We start from the raw sequence: 14,355 nt of genomic DNA on the forward strand, positions 1-14,355 counted from the left end.
TTCTACATATTTTTAGTTAAAAAAAAAAATAAAAAATAAAAATCGCAATAAGCGACTGGTTTGCGCAAAAGTTATAGCGCCTACAAAATAAGGGACAGAATTTTTTTTTTTTTTTACTAGAAATGGCGGCGATCTGCGATTTTTATTGGGACTGCGACGTTATGGCGGACACATCGGACACATTTTTGGCGCCATTCACATTTATACTGCAATCAGTGCTATAAATATGCACTAATTACTGTATAAATGTGACTGGCAGGGAAGGGGTTAACACTAGGGGGTGAGGAAGGGGTTAAATGTGTACCCTAATATTAGTGTTCTAACTGTGGGGGAAGGGGGGTGACCGATCTGTGTCTCTATGTACAAGGGACACAGATCCGTCTCCTCTCTCCCCTGACAGCACCGCTGTCTGCGAGAGCCGGGAATGAGAGATGATCTCATATGTAAACATATGAGATCATCTCTCATTGGCCGCACAGATCGCCTAGGAAACGGCCGCTCCGATTGGCCGTTCACGGCGATCTGTGACTGGCTGTGTCCAAGGGACACGGCCAGCACAGCAGTTCCCCGCTGCGCGCTCGGGAGCGCGCGCGGGGAACGTGCAAAGGGGCAGCTGTAAAAAGACGGCCTGTTAGAGATTGGGAGCCGCGCTGCGGCCGTACAAAGTCGTACGGCCGTCAGCAAGTGGTTAATATTGCAGTTTACAATCCATTCCAATTCTACATCTAAAGTAAGCTAGGCAAGAAGCAAACATGTATCCAAGAACATACTTGAGCTCCTTGGTCTGAAGATCTATGGGGTCATGAGTTTCACTGTCCATGTGAAATCGAACCTCAGGGGAAGAAAGAGTTAAAGCACTGAAAGACAAACACAAATATACGTAAAAGAAAACATGTTAACAATCTGCATACAGTACTTTTATATATCATGTAAAAACAAAGTTGAAAGGACATGAAGAAAATGGTTAGATGCATAATGTTAGAATTTCAATTAAAATCTATAATAAATATTGGGAATATTTTTAATGGGGGAGGGGGAAGGCCCTCCAAAGTATTTCTGAACTCTCTTTTGAATATCTTAGGAAAATTAGATGATAATGTATCATATGTAGCGATGTTGATACTGCTTGAGACTGCGATTTGTTTTTGGTTTAAAAGCTTGGTTGCTTTTCTTGTTTGTTATGAAAAATTCTAAACATTTTAAAAATAAAATCAGAATAAAAAAAAAATAATAATGAACCTTTAATGCCATTTAAGGTCAATTTTGTTTTGAATCTAGCTGTCAGAGATATAAGTTAGTGATCTAGCAATGTATGTTTTCAGGAGGCCTGAGCAATGATAAATCTGTCAGGACAGGCAGTTTTTTCAGCTAATGTTACTAAACAGGTAAATACTAGTGCAATGTGTCCCAGATGTCTCTAATAATGTATAGGAGGGTCATGGAAAAGACAGGACTGGTAATGCTTGGGCTGTCTACAAGCATTATGGCTTGCCAAACCTTATCGCGTTCTGCATAATAAACAGCACTATAACAAAAACAATCTAGGAAAAAAACAAAATGATCTCAGATATCGGAGCACAACCCAAATACATTGTAAATCAGACAAGTTTACTTTTAAAAGTAAGCCATTTTAGGCTTTATGCATACACACCATTACTTCGTCAATGACAGATAGCCAAACTATGTAGTAAAAGGTCAAGAAAATAAAAACAGAAAAATATTCAATAATTTACCCATTATCTATTCTTCGCTTCTTCAAAATCTTTGCCAATTTATTCAGCAGACGGAGACTTTTAGTAATCTCATCATTCATGTCTGGAGAATCAATTCTCATCTGTGCTTCTGCATAGGTAAGGGAAGCCTGCAGAAAAGAATATGGGACATTTAACAACTTATTACTCAATAATCAGAATACTTTGAGCTTGGTTTAATAACTGACAAATGCAGTTCTGTTAAAACCTCAGACCATTTACCCTTAAAGTGCTAAAATGTCCCTCCTCCTAAAGCCACATTTTCCACTTTGCTAACACACAATATTAGCTGCTTTGCTGCGACGGCAGTTCTCTGCCAATCATACATCAGTTAGATGAGCCTCTCTCTCTCAATCATTATGTACCGTATGTGCTAACACTTGCAGAATGGCTTAAGACTTGATAATAAATAATGATAAAAGACTAAGCTGCAGCTTACCACTGCATAAAAAAGTGGCAATCTACAAAGCATTCTGTATTCTCAAACTGTCAGAGGAATATTAGGTGGTTTCAGAGCTCTGGATGTTTTCCCCAAATGTATGCATCATTCATTGGAGGTAGGTGTTTACAGTAAGGAACAATCTATAAAAGATTACATTTTACGTTAAAAGATCTAGGAGAAAGTGTTTAAATGGAAACTTGTAGATATGCACCTGTATTTTAAATCAGACATTTTTTTGTACTAAGGAGCAGCTCCTTTTTTTTTACATATACCTAGTGCAAACAGTTCGGATGGCAAACACATTAACCTTTCACTTTATCGTTCGTTGGGCAGAACATTTCCAAATTCATCCTTTGTTTTTTTCGGCTTGAAAACATCCCAACGGTATTCGATTTTTTGCCCATTAACTGGCTGAATGAAGAAGTTTCGGACGATTTTTCGTATAGTGTATGGCCAGCATTACATTTTCTCAGTTTAAACATTTGATGTGGTTTCTATTTTCTATTATAAATAAAATACGGATTTAAAAGATTTGCAAATCATTGCATTCTGTTTTTATGTAGATTTTACACAGCGTTCCAACTTTTTGGGAATTGGGTTTGTACATTCCAAAAACAATGCCTTCTTTACAGCAACAGTCAGACACTGGGTGACCCTGTTCATGATGCTGCTCTCTATATTGGGTCCAGGTTTGGCCTGTCGCAGGGGGCATACCCTGTAAAGTGGTCTTCAGGGTCTGGGTTCCACAAGGATGGACAACTGCTATGGACCCGTAAATTACACATGTTGCACAGAGTCCAAAGATGAAGACCCATGCAGTACCCACTAACCAAAGCAACATTACAGAGCATCCCCTGGTCTGGGTGCGGCTCCCAAGGTTGAACTGCAAGTTGATTGAAGAAAGCAAAGATAAAATAATAAACTAGTTAAATTTAAGTTAAGTTTAGTACTTTTAGTTAGAAAATTAAATCCTGCTAGATCACTTCATGCTGGCTCTTTTTGCAGGTATAGCTATGCAAAAACATTAAAAATAGGTGCCTATTCTGTTTAAAATCCAGTAATCCATGGTCTCACCCTGTTCTGCACATGCTCATTTGCGCTCTATCTTTCAGCACTGTGCCGAAAATGTAGAGGCCCATCTGCTCACAGCCTAAAAAGTTACTGCTGCTCAGGGCTAAGGATGAGCTCAGGCGTGTTCGCAACTCCACGTGCCCACGCCCACCAGAAAGCCGACAATCCGTAGCTCCAATCACAGGCAGTGAGACATTTTTCGATCTGTGGCTGCACACATCGACAAATATCTCACTACCTGTGATTAGCGCTGCAGAGTGTCAGCTTCCTGGCGGGCACAGGTGCAGGGAGTTAAACATGCCCAAGCTCATCCTTACTCAGGGCTTCAGCAAAATGACAGCTTCCAGTAAGAAGAAACAGGAACAATGCTGGAGGCAATTTACAGCACACATACATTTTGGTAGCATAGTTAATAATGTGGAATGTATGTTCCTTGCTAAGAAACATTATCCTTTATCAAGCTGTTATGGGTCAAATTCTGCTTTAAAGTGTTCATTTGGCCCCCTGTAACACCTAAAAAATCTGGTTGATCCTGCCAGTTTTTAGCCTCCCATCTCTGCGCCAACTCCCATGTATCAGGGCTGCAGAGACCTGACACCAAAGTCATCAGTATGTGCCTCTGTCATCTGCAACCTGCTCTGTGTATCCTGTGTGCTCTCCCTCCCCCATTCTGCCTGACAGCTCCCCGATCCTTTCCTGCTTTTTTTTTTTTTTTTTTTGAGTTTTCTTCTACAGTTCCCCTCCGATAGATATAAGTAAGCTCTCCAGTGAATGCCTATTTTTTAAAATGTGTTGTACAATAGCTTACTTCAGAGCGGCGTTTAGCGCTCATGTGACTGCCAGACAGTTTCCTCCCCTCCTCTCGGCTGATGTATGCGGGGGTTTCCCAACACCTCCCCCTACAGCCATCGCATCGGGACAGGAGACCGGCGGGCAGTCAACTGAGCGCCGAACAGTGCTCTGAAGTAAGCTATTATACAGCACATTTTGAAAAAAAGACATTCAGTGGGGAGCTTACCGATATATGTCAGAGTCCGCAGAACTTTTTTCAGGGGGGGGGATGCTTCAGCAGCGGCAATACAGTCACATTTAACCCTTTCTTCGATCGCTAGCGGGGATTAAAAGCGCCCATGGAGGGAGCTGTAGAAAAAAAAATGGAATTTGATTGGATTCTATGCAGATCTGCACCAGATATTGCACGCTCCAATTTTAGTAAATGAACCCCAAAGTGTGTTAGGGGCCGTGCATCCACCTCTGCATGCCTATCAAAATCAGCTGTGCTCTGACCATTCATCAACGCAGGCTGCCTCCATGCAATTCCATTGGCTCCAAATGCCTCATTCATGCTGTATGAATACTAATAATTGTATCTTCTAGAAATTAGCTAGTTTTCAGACTGTGTGCTCTGTTCTGGAGGCAAAACATCACTGGATCAAAATGGCAAAGAGCCAGTTGACAAACAAGAAGATAAAAATGCAGAACGTAACTAGAAGCAAAAATGGTCTTGAAACATTTATTTGGCTTTAAAAAAAGTGAAATATTAGGTCTTAGATGGCTAGACAAACCAATTAAAAAGATTTATTGATTGCACAAGACTGAGGGCGAAGCTAAATGGACATTTTCTGATTTTGTATCATACTACAATATATGCCAACCTCATCTTAAGTACCGGTATGTATCTATAAAAAAAAATGTTGACATATCTACATGGACATTTAGGGCACATTTATAAAAAATAAAGAAAAAAACTTGTAAAATGCAAAGCATACGTACTTTTGAATTGATGACACTTTTTGTATATGTTGTTTTAATAATTTTGGCATCATGGCTCAGTTCCCAAATGCATGAAAACGACAATCTGTAAGAAAGGATAACATTTATGAAACAAATGTGTTGGAATTTGTTTAAAATGATATAAAGTCAAAGTGTTTTTTTCTTTTATAAAACGTGGAATATTTGCACTTGTATTTGGTGTTGTCTGTGTGCCAATCCCCATGAGCAGGGGAGAATAACCCTCTCTCTTTGTCCAGGTGACTAAGTTTACACTTTAATACAGTAGGTTATTGTTAAAATGCTTGAGGGACTTCAGTACTGTAGAAATTCAGCAATAACATTATGAATAGTATAAAAAAAGTTTACCTATCCACTTGTGATCTTAAGGAGCATAAATTTGAACTGAGCAAATCGGGGACCATGTCAATTCTCTGCAAATATACAAACAGTAATCGTTATAAATCAAATTTTAATTCTAAAAATGTATAAAAGTACAGTCCAACAAATATAAGGCAGGTGCAAGTACCTATAGGTGATTGAACACAGACAAAAAAAACTATTTACCGTATTTTCCGGCGTATAAGACGACTGGGCGTATAAGACGACCCCCTAATTTTCCAGGAAAAATGTTGATTTTGGGATATACTCACCATATAAGACTACCCCCTTCTTACTAGTCTTTCTGGAAGCTGAGGGGTAGCCAGAACCGCTGACAGAAACAGGCTTTTTCAAATCTCACTGTGCCATTACATTACATTCCTCACTGTGCCATTACATTACATGCCTCACTGTGCCATTACATTACATGCCCCCACATTGCCATCACTTGCCCCTCACTGTACCATCACTTGCCCCTCTGTGCCATCACTTGCCCATGTTTAGGAGAAGGAATGCCCCCCCTGACAAGGGTACTTTGTAGAATAACCTAGTTAGTTACATTGGTGGATAATGGGATAACCATATTACATTGGTGGATAGTGGGATAACCATATTACATTGGTGGATAGTGGGATAACCATATTACATTGGTGGTAAGGTGCTTTACATGAGCGATCTGTATGATAATCAAGTTACATTGGTGGTAAGAAGAAGTAATACCCCATCACTTGCCCCCACTGTGCCTGACCGCAAACACTCACTTTTTTTTCCCAGCGGTGACAGTCTCCATGCTGCGAGCGCGAGCATCAATGATTTGAAAGCCGTGCCTTCTCTTCAGAGTGTTCTGTGATAGGAGGAACACAAATCTTCCCAGCAGCGCCTCTGTTCTGTTTTCCGCCTATCACGGACGTCTTCTCATCTCGTCCGAGGATGAGAAGGCATCTGTGATAGGAGGAACACAGAACAGAGGCGCTGCTGGGAAGATTTGTGTTCCTCCTATCACAGAACACTCTGAAGAGAAGGCGCAGCTTTCAAATCATTCACGCTCGCAGCATGGAGACTGTCACCGCTGGAAAAAAAAGTGAGTACTGAGACCGTACCCGGCGTATAAGACGACCCCCGACTTTGGATGCATGTTTTTGCATCCAGAAAGTCATCTTATACACTGGAAAATACGGTAACTTGATGGGAAGCTGGGATTCTTTCACCGACCAAGTTCCCTGTACTGTCACTTTCTGAAGCACATCTCCCCAAACTAAAAAGAGGTCGTCATTCGTAATGATCACAGTCCAAGTCAAAAGGTAGAATGATTTTCCCTGACTCAAGTACGGGAGTGGATATCTGCTAGGTCAGAAAGTGCCTGGCCTCTGCCAACAAGCACATGAGTCAATCCAAATCTGCTTGTCCCACACATCCTCCAGGATACAGTGTTGTAATGGCCTGAAGTGAATCTGGGCATATGGCACCAACTTGAATGAGGCCACCATCAGACCCGGGACACTAATGCAAAACTACACTGAGGGTTGATGAGTGTCCTTACAGGGCAGGAAATCTCAGCTATGGGATTTTTCCCAAGACCGCCCAGCGTTCTAGCAACCAATCACCTGCTTCTTAACGTGAAAGGTTAACTACGGCAGCTCCCCCTCCGTCCAGCACTGTGCTACCTCCTTAAAATGAGAGCAGTGGACATCAGGCTGGGCAACTGAGACATCTGGTAGATGCCAATGTGTCCACACACACTGCATGTTGCCAGTATCTTGTCCCATGCTCCCAGGCACTCCACGGCGCTGGTTAGAGTGAAAGGTGGAAGCAGTTGGCCAGGACACATGTGGATCAGAAGATGCCAATTCCTAATATGGCCACCCGCCATTTAAGCAATATGTGCAAGCCACTCAAAACCCTAGAGAAGGTGGTAAGACCACCCAGTTTTTTTTCTGCGGTTGTGGAAGTTTTAGTTTTGACTAGAGTAGGGAACAAGAAGGTTCATTTTAGGTGTTTTTTTCTGTCTGTGTTCTGTTGGAGAGATTTTTCTTTACTTGTCCTAGTGACATCTACTGAGGCAGAAAGTGAGGGCATAACTACAATTAGAACAGGACAGCAGACTCCAACCTTAAGCCTCGTACACACAATGCGATTGTTGGCAGGGTTTTGTATGTTGTCCTAAAATCTGACTGTTAGTACGCTCCTTTTGACAATTGTTTCTGATGGTCAGTACACAAGTCTGTCACACAAACATTGAAAGTACAAACACACATGCTTGGAATCAATGGTCACCAAACATGAAATTAGCAGAAGGGGCCCAAAGGGTGGCGCCTAAGAGCTGAAATTCCTCATAGTACATCACTATGTTCGTGTTTGTTGGCCGACAATTGTGTACCGTTAGTATGCAAGACCATATACAAGCACCCGCCCTGAAGACAAAAATCTGATGCTCGTTTGGCCAACAATCGGATCATGTGTACGAGGCTTTACCCTACCCAAATAATAGTGCTTTTGCTGCCATTGTGTCCCTGTTAGAGAAATGTCCCCTCTCTTCCTCTCCAGGTGACAATATTGAGAAAGTATAGGGAAAGATCCAAACCGGAGACAAAAGGCAACAATAAAACATTGACAGGGGTTACAACATTCCCTATTCCATTAGAAAGTACACAAAAAATGAGACTAGATTACAACCTAACTGCTTACCAAGTGCTTTGCTCTTGGGTACATGCACACTGAAGAATTGACAGCAGTTTGCTCTAGATGCGATTACTGTGAATCATTTTATAACAAACTACTGCAAAGGTGCTTTAAATGCAAAAGACATAGTTCAGCTGGCAGCATACCCCTATGACATTAAAAACAATCATACAAGTTGTGATCAAATTGAAAGAAATGATTACCTTGTCGCACAGGTATACAGTAGTACCCCGGTTTGCAGATTCCTGATCCAAAGCGTTGCCAGGTCTAATAAAATGGCTCACATCTGCAATATGCACTCCAACCTTAACCAGAATGTTAAAAATGGCACGGTCATAATAATAAACAAAATACATTCTTTGTTTTTCATGTTATTTTCCTTTTTCAAAGGAAATGCATATTGACATTGTAAGTTTATTATATACGACACAAAGAGTTACAAAAGCAGACAGGACTGAACAAACATTACAGCAGAAAACAGGAGTACACTAAGCTAAGGTAATGAAGTTTAGTAAAAATGCATTAGCAGTAATGGAAAGACAAATATATGAACACAGAGCTCTCACTGTCCTATTTAGCTAAAAGATACAAATTATGATATACAAGTCTGTTTTGCATCCGTAAATGGCCCTTATTTCCCGGAACTCACTTGTTTTTTTGCTGAGGTTGTGATACCAGGACCAGCTAAATGCACAACTCATTATCAGTTAGGTTAAAAAAAAAAAAATCAGGCAAGCTGGGCGAAAATTTTCATCCATTTAGATGCAGCCAATGTCTGGGTACTCCACCAGTGGCTGTCACAACACTCAAATACTAAAAACCAGCGCTCATGGAACATACACAATGATGCATGTAGGCTCTTTAGCAAGTGAAGAACTTTGTCCATTTATTAATCACAGATTCAATAAAATGAATCCAATCCAAAATGGACGAAAAAAGGGAAATAATTGTGATATTTACAATAGTCACAACTTGCAAAAATAATATCCACGATCCATAGAGCAAGGAGGGGTTAAAAGTACCTAGCATGGCTCAATGATCCTGTAGCATGAATACAGTGTAAAACACAGTACCTTAAGATGACTTTCGTGTAAGGGCCCTCCAACATGAGGGATGCAAAACCAGGACTGTGGCCCAGCTGGGACAGGGAAAACTCACAACCTCCGTCTTTCCGGATGGATGACGTCACACCACTGTGACGCCGGCTAGAGTCTGGAGATTCGAGCAGCGCTGTGGAACAAGTGTGCCGTTAAGCGCGCTCCTCCACTGTAGGTATTGGTGCACTGCTGCTCTCTGGTGGAAATGTGAAGGAATGTCCACTCAATTAAATGAATCTTTAATACACTGACCAGCTCATGAACAAGACAATTCGGCTGCTGTAAAGTTCCTAGCCAGAACGGATCGTGGTGAAAGATAAAAAAATATCTTGAAAGGAGTTGCCTTGACAACACGTTTCGTGCTCTATGCGATTTTTCAAAGTCAAGGTAATAAGGCACCAACAAGGTTTAAGTAAGGAAAAGGGGAGGGGCATAAGAGCAAACGAGGGGAGGGGCATTCCCCCTCCCCTCCTCCTATGCCCCTCCCATTTTCCTTACTTAAACAAACCGGGGGACCGATATGAGTAACTCCCTGAAGAAATGTCTTTATTAAAGATTATGAAGCGTTTTCTGGAAGAGAAAGGATAAAGCAGAAATCTGTACTCAGGGTCAGAAGCTGGTTGAAACCAGACTGCATAAAAGGCCAAAATAAGAACAGCAGAGTGTTCCCTGGGATTCATCTTCATGTCCATGCACAAGCAGGGCTGGACTGGCCTACCGGATACCCGGAGATTTCCCGGTAGGCTGCCTGCCCTGGGCCGCTTTGGGCTAAGCTGTGGCTGCAGCGCAATGCTCTGTTCCCTCCTCCTCCTTCCCTTTTCACTACATGATGTCGCACACAAGCAGCGGGTATCTCCCACTGTGTGTGTCACGGAGCTCAGTGTGAAAATTTTGGCTGCGCTGCTGTGAGAAAAGTCCCGCCCTCCTCTTAGACCAGCTCGATTCATCCAGGGCTGGCGCACCTGCAGCAGCGTGTACCGGAGGTGGAATGTCTGCTGCCAGGGATTGTGCAGGGGCGCGGGGAGGGAACTATCACATGCAGCACACTGACATATCCCTCCCCCGGCACCCCCAGCTACAGAGCTGTTCTGCGGCTCAGGGCTCGGATGCCGAGGAGCTGGCCCGCCTCCTTTTATTGACAACGGTCGGGACTCGTGAGGGGGTGTGGCCAGGCAAGGGGTTACCCCGCCTGTCACTGGGGGGTGGAGCGGCCTGCCTCAGGGAAAAAAAGCACGGTCCCAACTTCTGGGCAGAGCAACATGGGGGTACAAAAAAAAAAGGCTCTAAAAATGCTGTTTTATTTTTTATGTAGCTACTGCACTGAGAGAAATTGGGTTGAAAACTGCTCTGCACGATTTATTACACTCAGGACAGTGCTACAGGAAAAAACAGATACCATCTTGATCATTGTCAACTTTAATACTTCTATCTTTAGACATAGAAGTAAAAAAGTTCTGTTAGCTGACAAAGATCAAGATGGTATCTGGTTTCTCCTGTAGCACTGTCCTCTCTACGTTTTCAACCCAATTTCTCCCAGTCCTCTGCCTGCTGTCACCCAGCCCTCTGTCGCCCAGGCCCCTGCCCTGCTGTCACCCAGGCCTCTGCCCTGCTGTCACCCAGGCCTCTGCCCTGCTGTCACCCAGGCCTCTGCCCTGCTGTCACCCAGGCCTCTGCCCGAAGAGGGCTCTATTTCTTGGCTATCCCCCTCCTCCTGTCAGCAGTGGGGAGAGTGGCTGTGTCTCTGGAGATGAACCGGTGGCAAGTGACACACTGAATCTAGTGATGGGATGGGTGGCAAGTGACACGCTGATTTGGTGACAAGGGACATGCTGAATCTGGTGACAAGGGACCGGTGGCAAGGGACATGCTGAATCTGGTGACAAGGGACCAGTGGCAAGTGACACGCTGAATCTGGGGACAAGTAAGATGCTGAATCTGGTGACAAGGGACTGGTGGAAAGTGGTATGCTGTAAAGTAGAAATATTGTACTTTCATTCTTGAGTAGGTGCATAAATTGGGGCAAGCTTGTAGGGGCCCAATTGCATTACTTTGCCCAGGGGCCCATGATGCTCTTAAAATGGCGCTGCCAGGCCAATCTGAGGGGGGGAGTGAATACAATAATGTAAGGGGGCACTGATATAAAGGTTTCCCCCTTATATCAGTACCCCCTTATATTCTTTCTGCGGAAGGTCGTCTCCATTCCCAGAGTCCCAGGTGTGCCCCTTGATGATTGCTCCACTTTTACCACTTTTGACTGTAATTTGCTGATACAATGGAACCTCGGATGACAAGTAACGCGGTTAATGGGAGCTATTCAGTAAGAGAAACAGTACCAAACAGCTGCAGGCATCATCCAGATATTGCTTTTTAGAACCAATGGTGGGCTCTCTTGTAAAAGCAATCCTAACAGCTAACCAGCCGCTGGATTGCTTTTACAAGCAGCAGCAGCAGGAGGGGACGGGGACGCCGGTGCTTCAGCCGGCTGATTATAGAGGCAAATCGAGACAAAAACTAGGCAAAAACACAGAAATTGTGGTTTAAAAAAACCCTTCAAAAAGCACAGCAGAAACGCTCAAAAGCAAACAGAATAGGTGTGAATAAAGGCTTAATGCTCTCTGGATTCACAAAACACATTTTAAAACATACAAGGCACTCACCTCTAAGTTACCATTTTCCAGCTCCCTGCAATGCAGCGCATCGTCAATGTCTGTACAGCCGGGAGGATCCACACTACACACATATAAATGTCTCAAATCAATTCTGTGCTTCATGTCCTAATGGGTATGAAAGTTTTTCCAAAATTAGTTAGCTACATAAATTATTCCCCTCTATGAACACATTTGTATAACCGATAGGAAAAAACAATTTGGTCAAAAACACTCACCTCAGGTGTAATGGACCAAGGCATATTGGGAAGGAAGCTGAGAACAGCCTGCGAGAATGGCTGGTGAGGAACATCATGTTCCAGAAGTAAAACCTCTGTCTCGGTCTCCTTATCTCCAGCTGAACCCAGGTTCTTTACAAAATGTCCCTAGTGTATGTAAAACAAATTCAATCAGAAACACATTCGAAATCCTCAAGGATTAACCTCAAATTATTAAAAATATAGGAAATAAAAAAAGGACTTGCATTAGGATATCGAGAGTTTCTTGGCCATCCATCAATTGCCACTATAATTCTCTGTCCCTCCAGAACAGAGGCTTGTCTGGTCTCTATGCGAATGCGAGGTACTCTCCGGTCAGCTGGTGTGAAGAGATGACGAGTGGACTGCCGAAAAAAAAATAATAATAATATGACAGAAGGGACCGTTTATTAGGGATCAAATAATTAAGCAAGATCTTAATTTATAAAAACAAACATTATACCCAATTTATCACTAAACATTGCTGATAAATAATGCTACTCATAAACCAGTCAATACATTGTTTTCAAGAGAAGTAGGATGACAAAATGTTACTAAAAGTGTCTTTGTTCTCTCTTGTTGATACACAATAGATGGCTGGGTTATAGGCAGGTACCTTCAAAAAAAAATGTGAGGACCCTTGTATAACCCTCCAGCTCCCAGAAAACTTCAGATCTTTGCTAGTGTCTTTAGATGTTGGACGCCTATTTTCTAATGAGGGTATTTTAGTTATACTTACCAAATGTCTTTAAATCAACCCTCCTCGCTGTGCTAGAGCAATAGTGGCATCTTATGCAGTTTTCTTGAACAGTACCCCACACAGAGATCTTCCTTCCTCAGACCTCTACGTTTCACCATCTGGTGTTCCACCCTTCTATGGCCAGCCTAATGGGACAAATTTCAGATCTTATTCAGGTCGTAAAAGACTCCCACTTCAGTTGGACCACAGCCCTGGACCTGTATAGCACCTTGCTGCATGCCAAAGTGAGAACCTAACTCAGGATGCAGTGCCAAAAGCAAACAAAACAGACGGCCCCACATTGTGGGGTCCAAATAAAGTACCAAGTTCAACACCATGGGTTACTCATCTGCTAGATCAGTGGTCTCCAAACTGTGGCACGGGGGCCAGATGCAGCCCTTTGCTTGCTTTCATCCGGCCCTTGGAACATCATTTCATCCACTGATACGAACATTGGGTCACAATTCCTCCCACTGGCACCAATGTTGGGACATGATTCCTCCCAATGACACAAAAACGATGGGACATAATTCCTCCCAATGACACCAATGATGGGGCTCAATTCCTCCCAATGACAACAATGGGGCCCAATGACATCAGTGATGGGTCACTTTTCTTCCAGTGAACACAAACGATGGCACTTTTACTCACAATTGCACCAATGATGGGGAGCGGTTTCTCTCAATGACACCAACGATGGGGCACGGTTTCTCTCAAAAACTCCCATTGAAACAAACGGGGCATTATTTTTTCCCAGCGATTTCGGGACCTTTTCACTAACCACTGTCTGGCCCTCGTGAAGTATGAAGGACAGTAAACAGGCCCTTTGTTTAGGAAGTTTTGAGACCCCTGTGCTAGATAACACAGGGCAATAAGCACTTAAATCTTAATAAAAAAGTGTCCAAATAAAAAAAAGAATGGTCTCACAGAGTCAGAAGGCCCAACTTCAGAGTGCCCCAGCAAGAACCTTGCAGCAGAAAGCTGCACCCGCAGAAGAATGGATGTCAACCTGTCAAGAAAGCACAGGGTGCTGTAAGCATGGCTTAATTTGAGATGCACCTTGAAGAAAAGTTCTTATAAGGAAAACTAAAGCCAGATGCCTTTCAAAAGAATAAGGCCAAGATCCGACATTTGAGAGTTCTGGTCAAGTTCTGGTCAAGCTTTAGTTGAAGGAAAGGCTATAATGTAGCAGAGTAATTTCTGGGATTGATGTGCCTGTGTTCACAATAGGAAAAAAAGGATATTCCCAAGAGTCTTTTTGCTTTTAGAAAAGTAAGAATTATACATTCAGAAACCCTATCCTTTAAAGTGGTTAAGCCACCATATCCTCTTTATATCATCCCCCCCTGTCACTTAAAAAGCTGTATCCTAGTGTCTGTGCTTTATTTAAAAAAAAAAAAAAAAAAAAAAAAGCATATTTCTACCTGTTTTTACATCATCTCCCAGCGATCACGTGACTCCAGGCTCTCTGCTCTCCCCGTCTGATTGCTCCAGCGGGCGGGGCCGAGATTCCACTGCTGAAA

General features: G+C 42.8%; 1 protein-coding gene across 4 annotated transcripts in view; it reads right to left on the bottom strand.

Annotated features, from left to right (window-relative positions):
- Positions 1 to 14,355, bottom strand: part of DIS3 (DIS3 homolog, exosome endoribonuclease and 3'-5' exoribonuclease) — a 61,462-nt gene that overhangs the window by 15,016 nt on the left and 32,091 nt on the right. For all 4 annotated transcript variants that reach the window (XM_040341369.1, XM_040341370.1, XM_040341368.1 and 1 more), the window contains 8 exons: positions 12,321 to 12,458; positions 12,076 to 12,222; positions 11,849 to 11,965; positions 8,298 to 8,399; positions 5,404 to 5,468; positions 5,038 to 5,122; positions 1,734 to 1,861; positions 771 to 857 (listed from right to left, as the gene is read on the bottom strand). In XM_040341369.1, the coding sequence (XP_040197303.1) occupies positions 771 to 857; positions 1,734 to 1,861; positions 5,038 to 5,122; positions 5,404 to 5,468; positions 8,298 to 8,399; positions 11,849 to 11,965; positions 12,076 to 12,222; positions 12,321 to 12,458 (869 nt within the window). The remainder of the gene's footprint in view (positions 1 to 770; positions 858 to 1,733; positions 1,862 to 5,037; positions 5,123 to 5,403; positions 5,469 to 8,297; positions 8,400 to 11,848; positions 11,966 to 12,075; positions 12,223 to 12,320; positions 12,459 to 14,355) is intronic.

Source organism: Rana temporaria, chromosome 2, assembly GCF_905171775.1.
Source record: "Rana temporaria chromosome 2, aRanTem1.1, whole genome shotgun sequence".
NCBI classification, from domain to species: domain Eukaryota; kingdom Metazoa; phylum Chordata; class Amphibia; order Anura; family Ranidae; genus Rana; species Rana temporaria.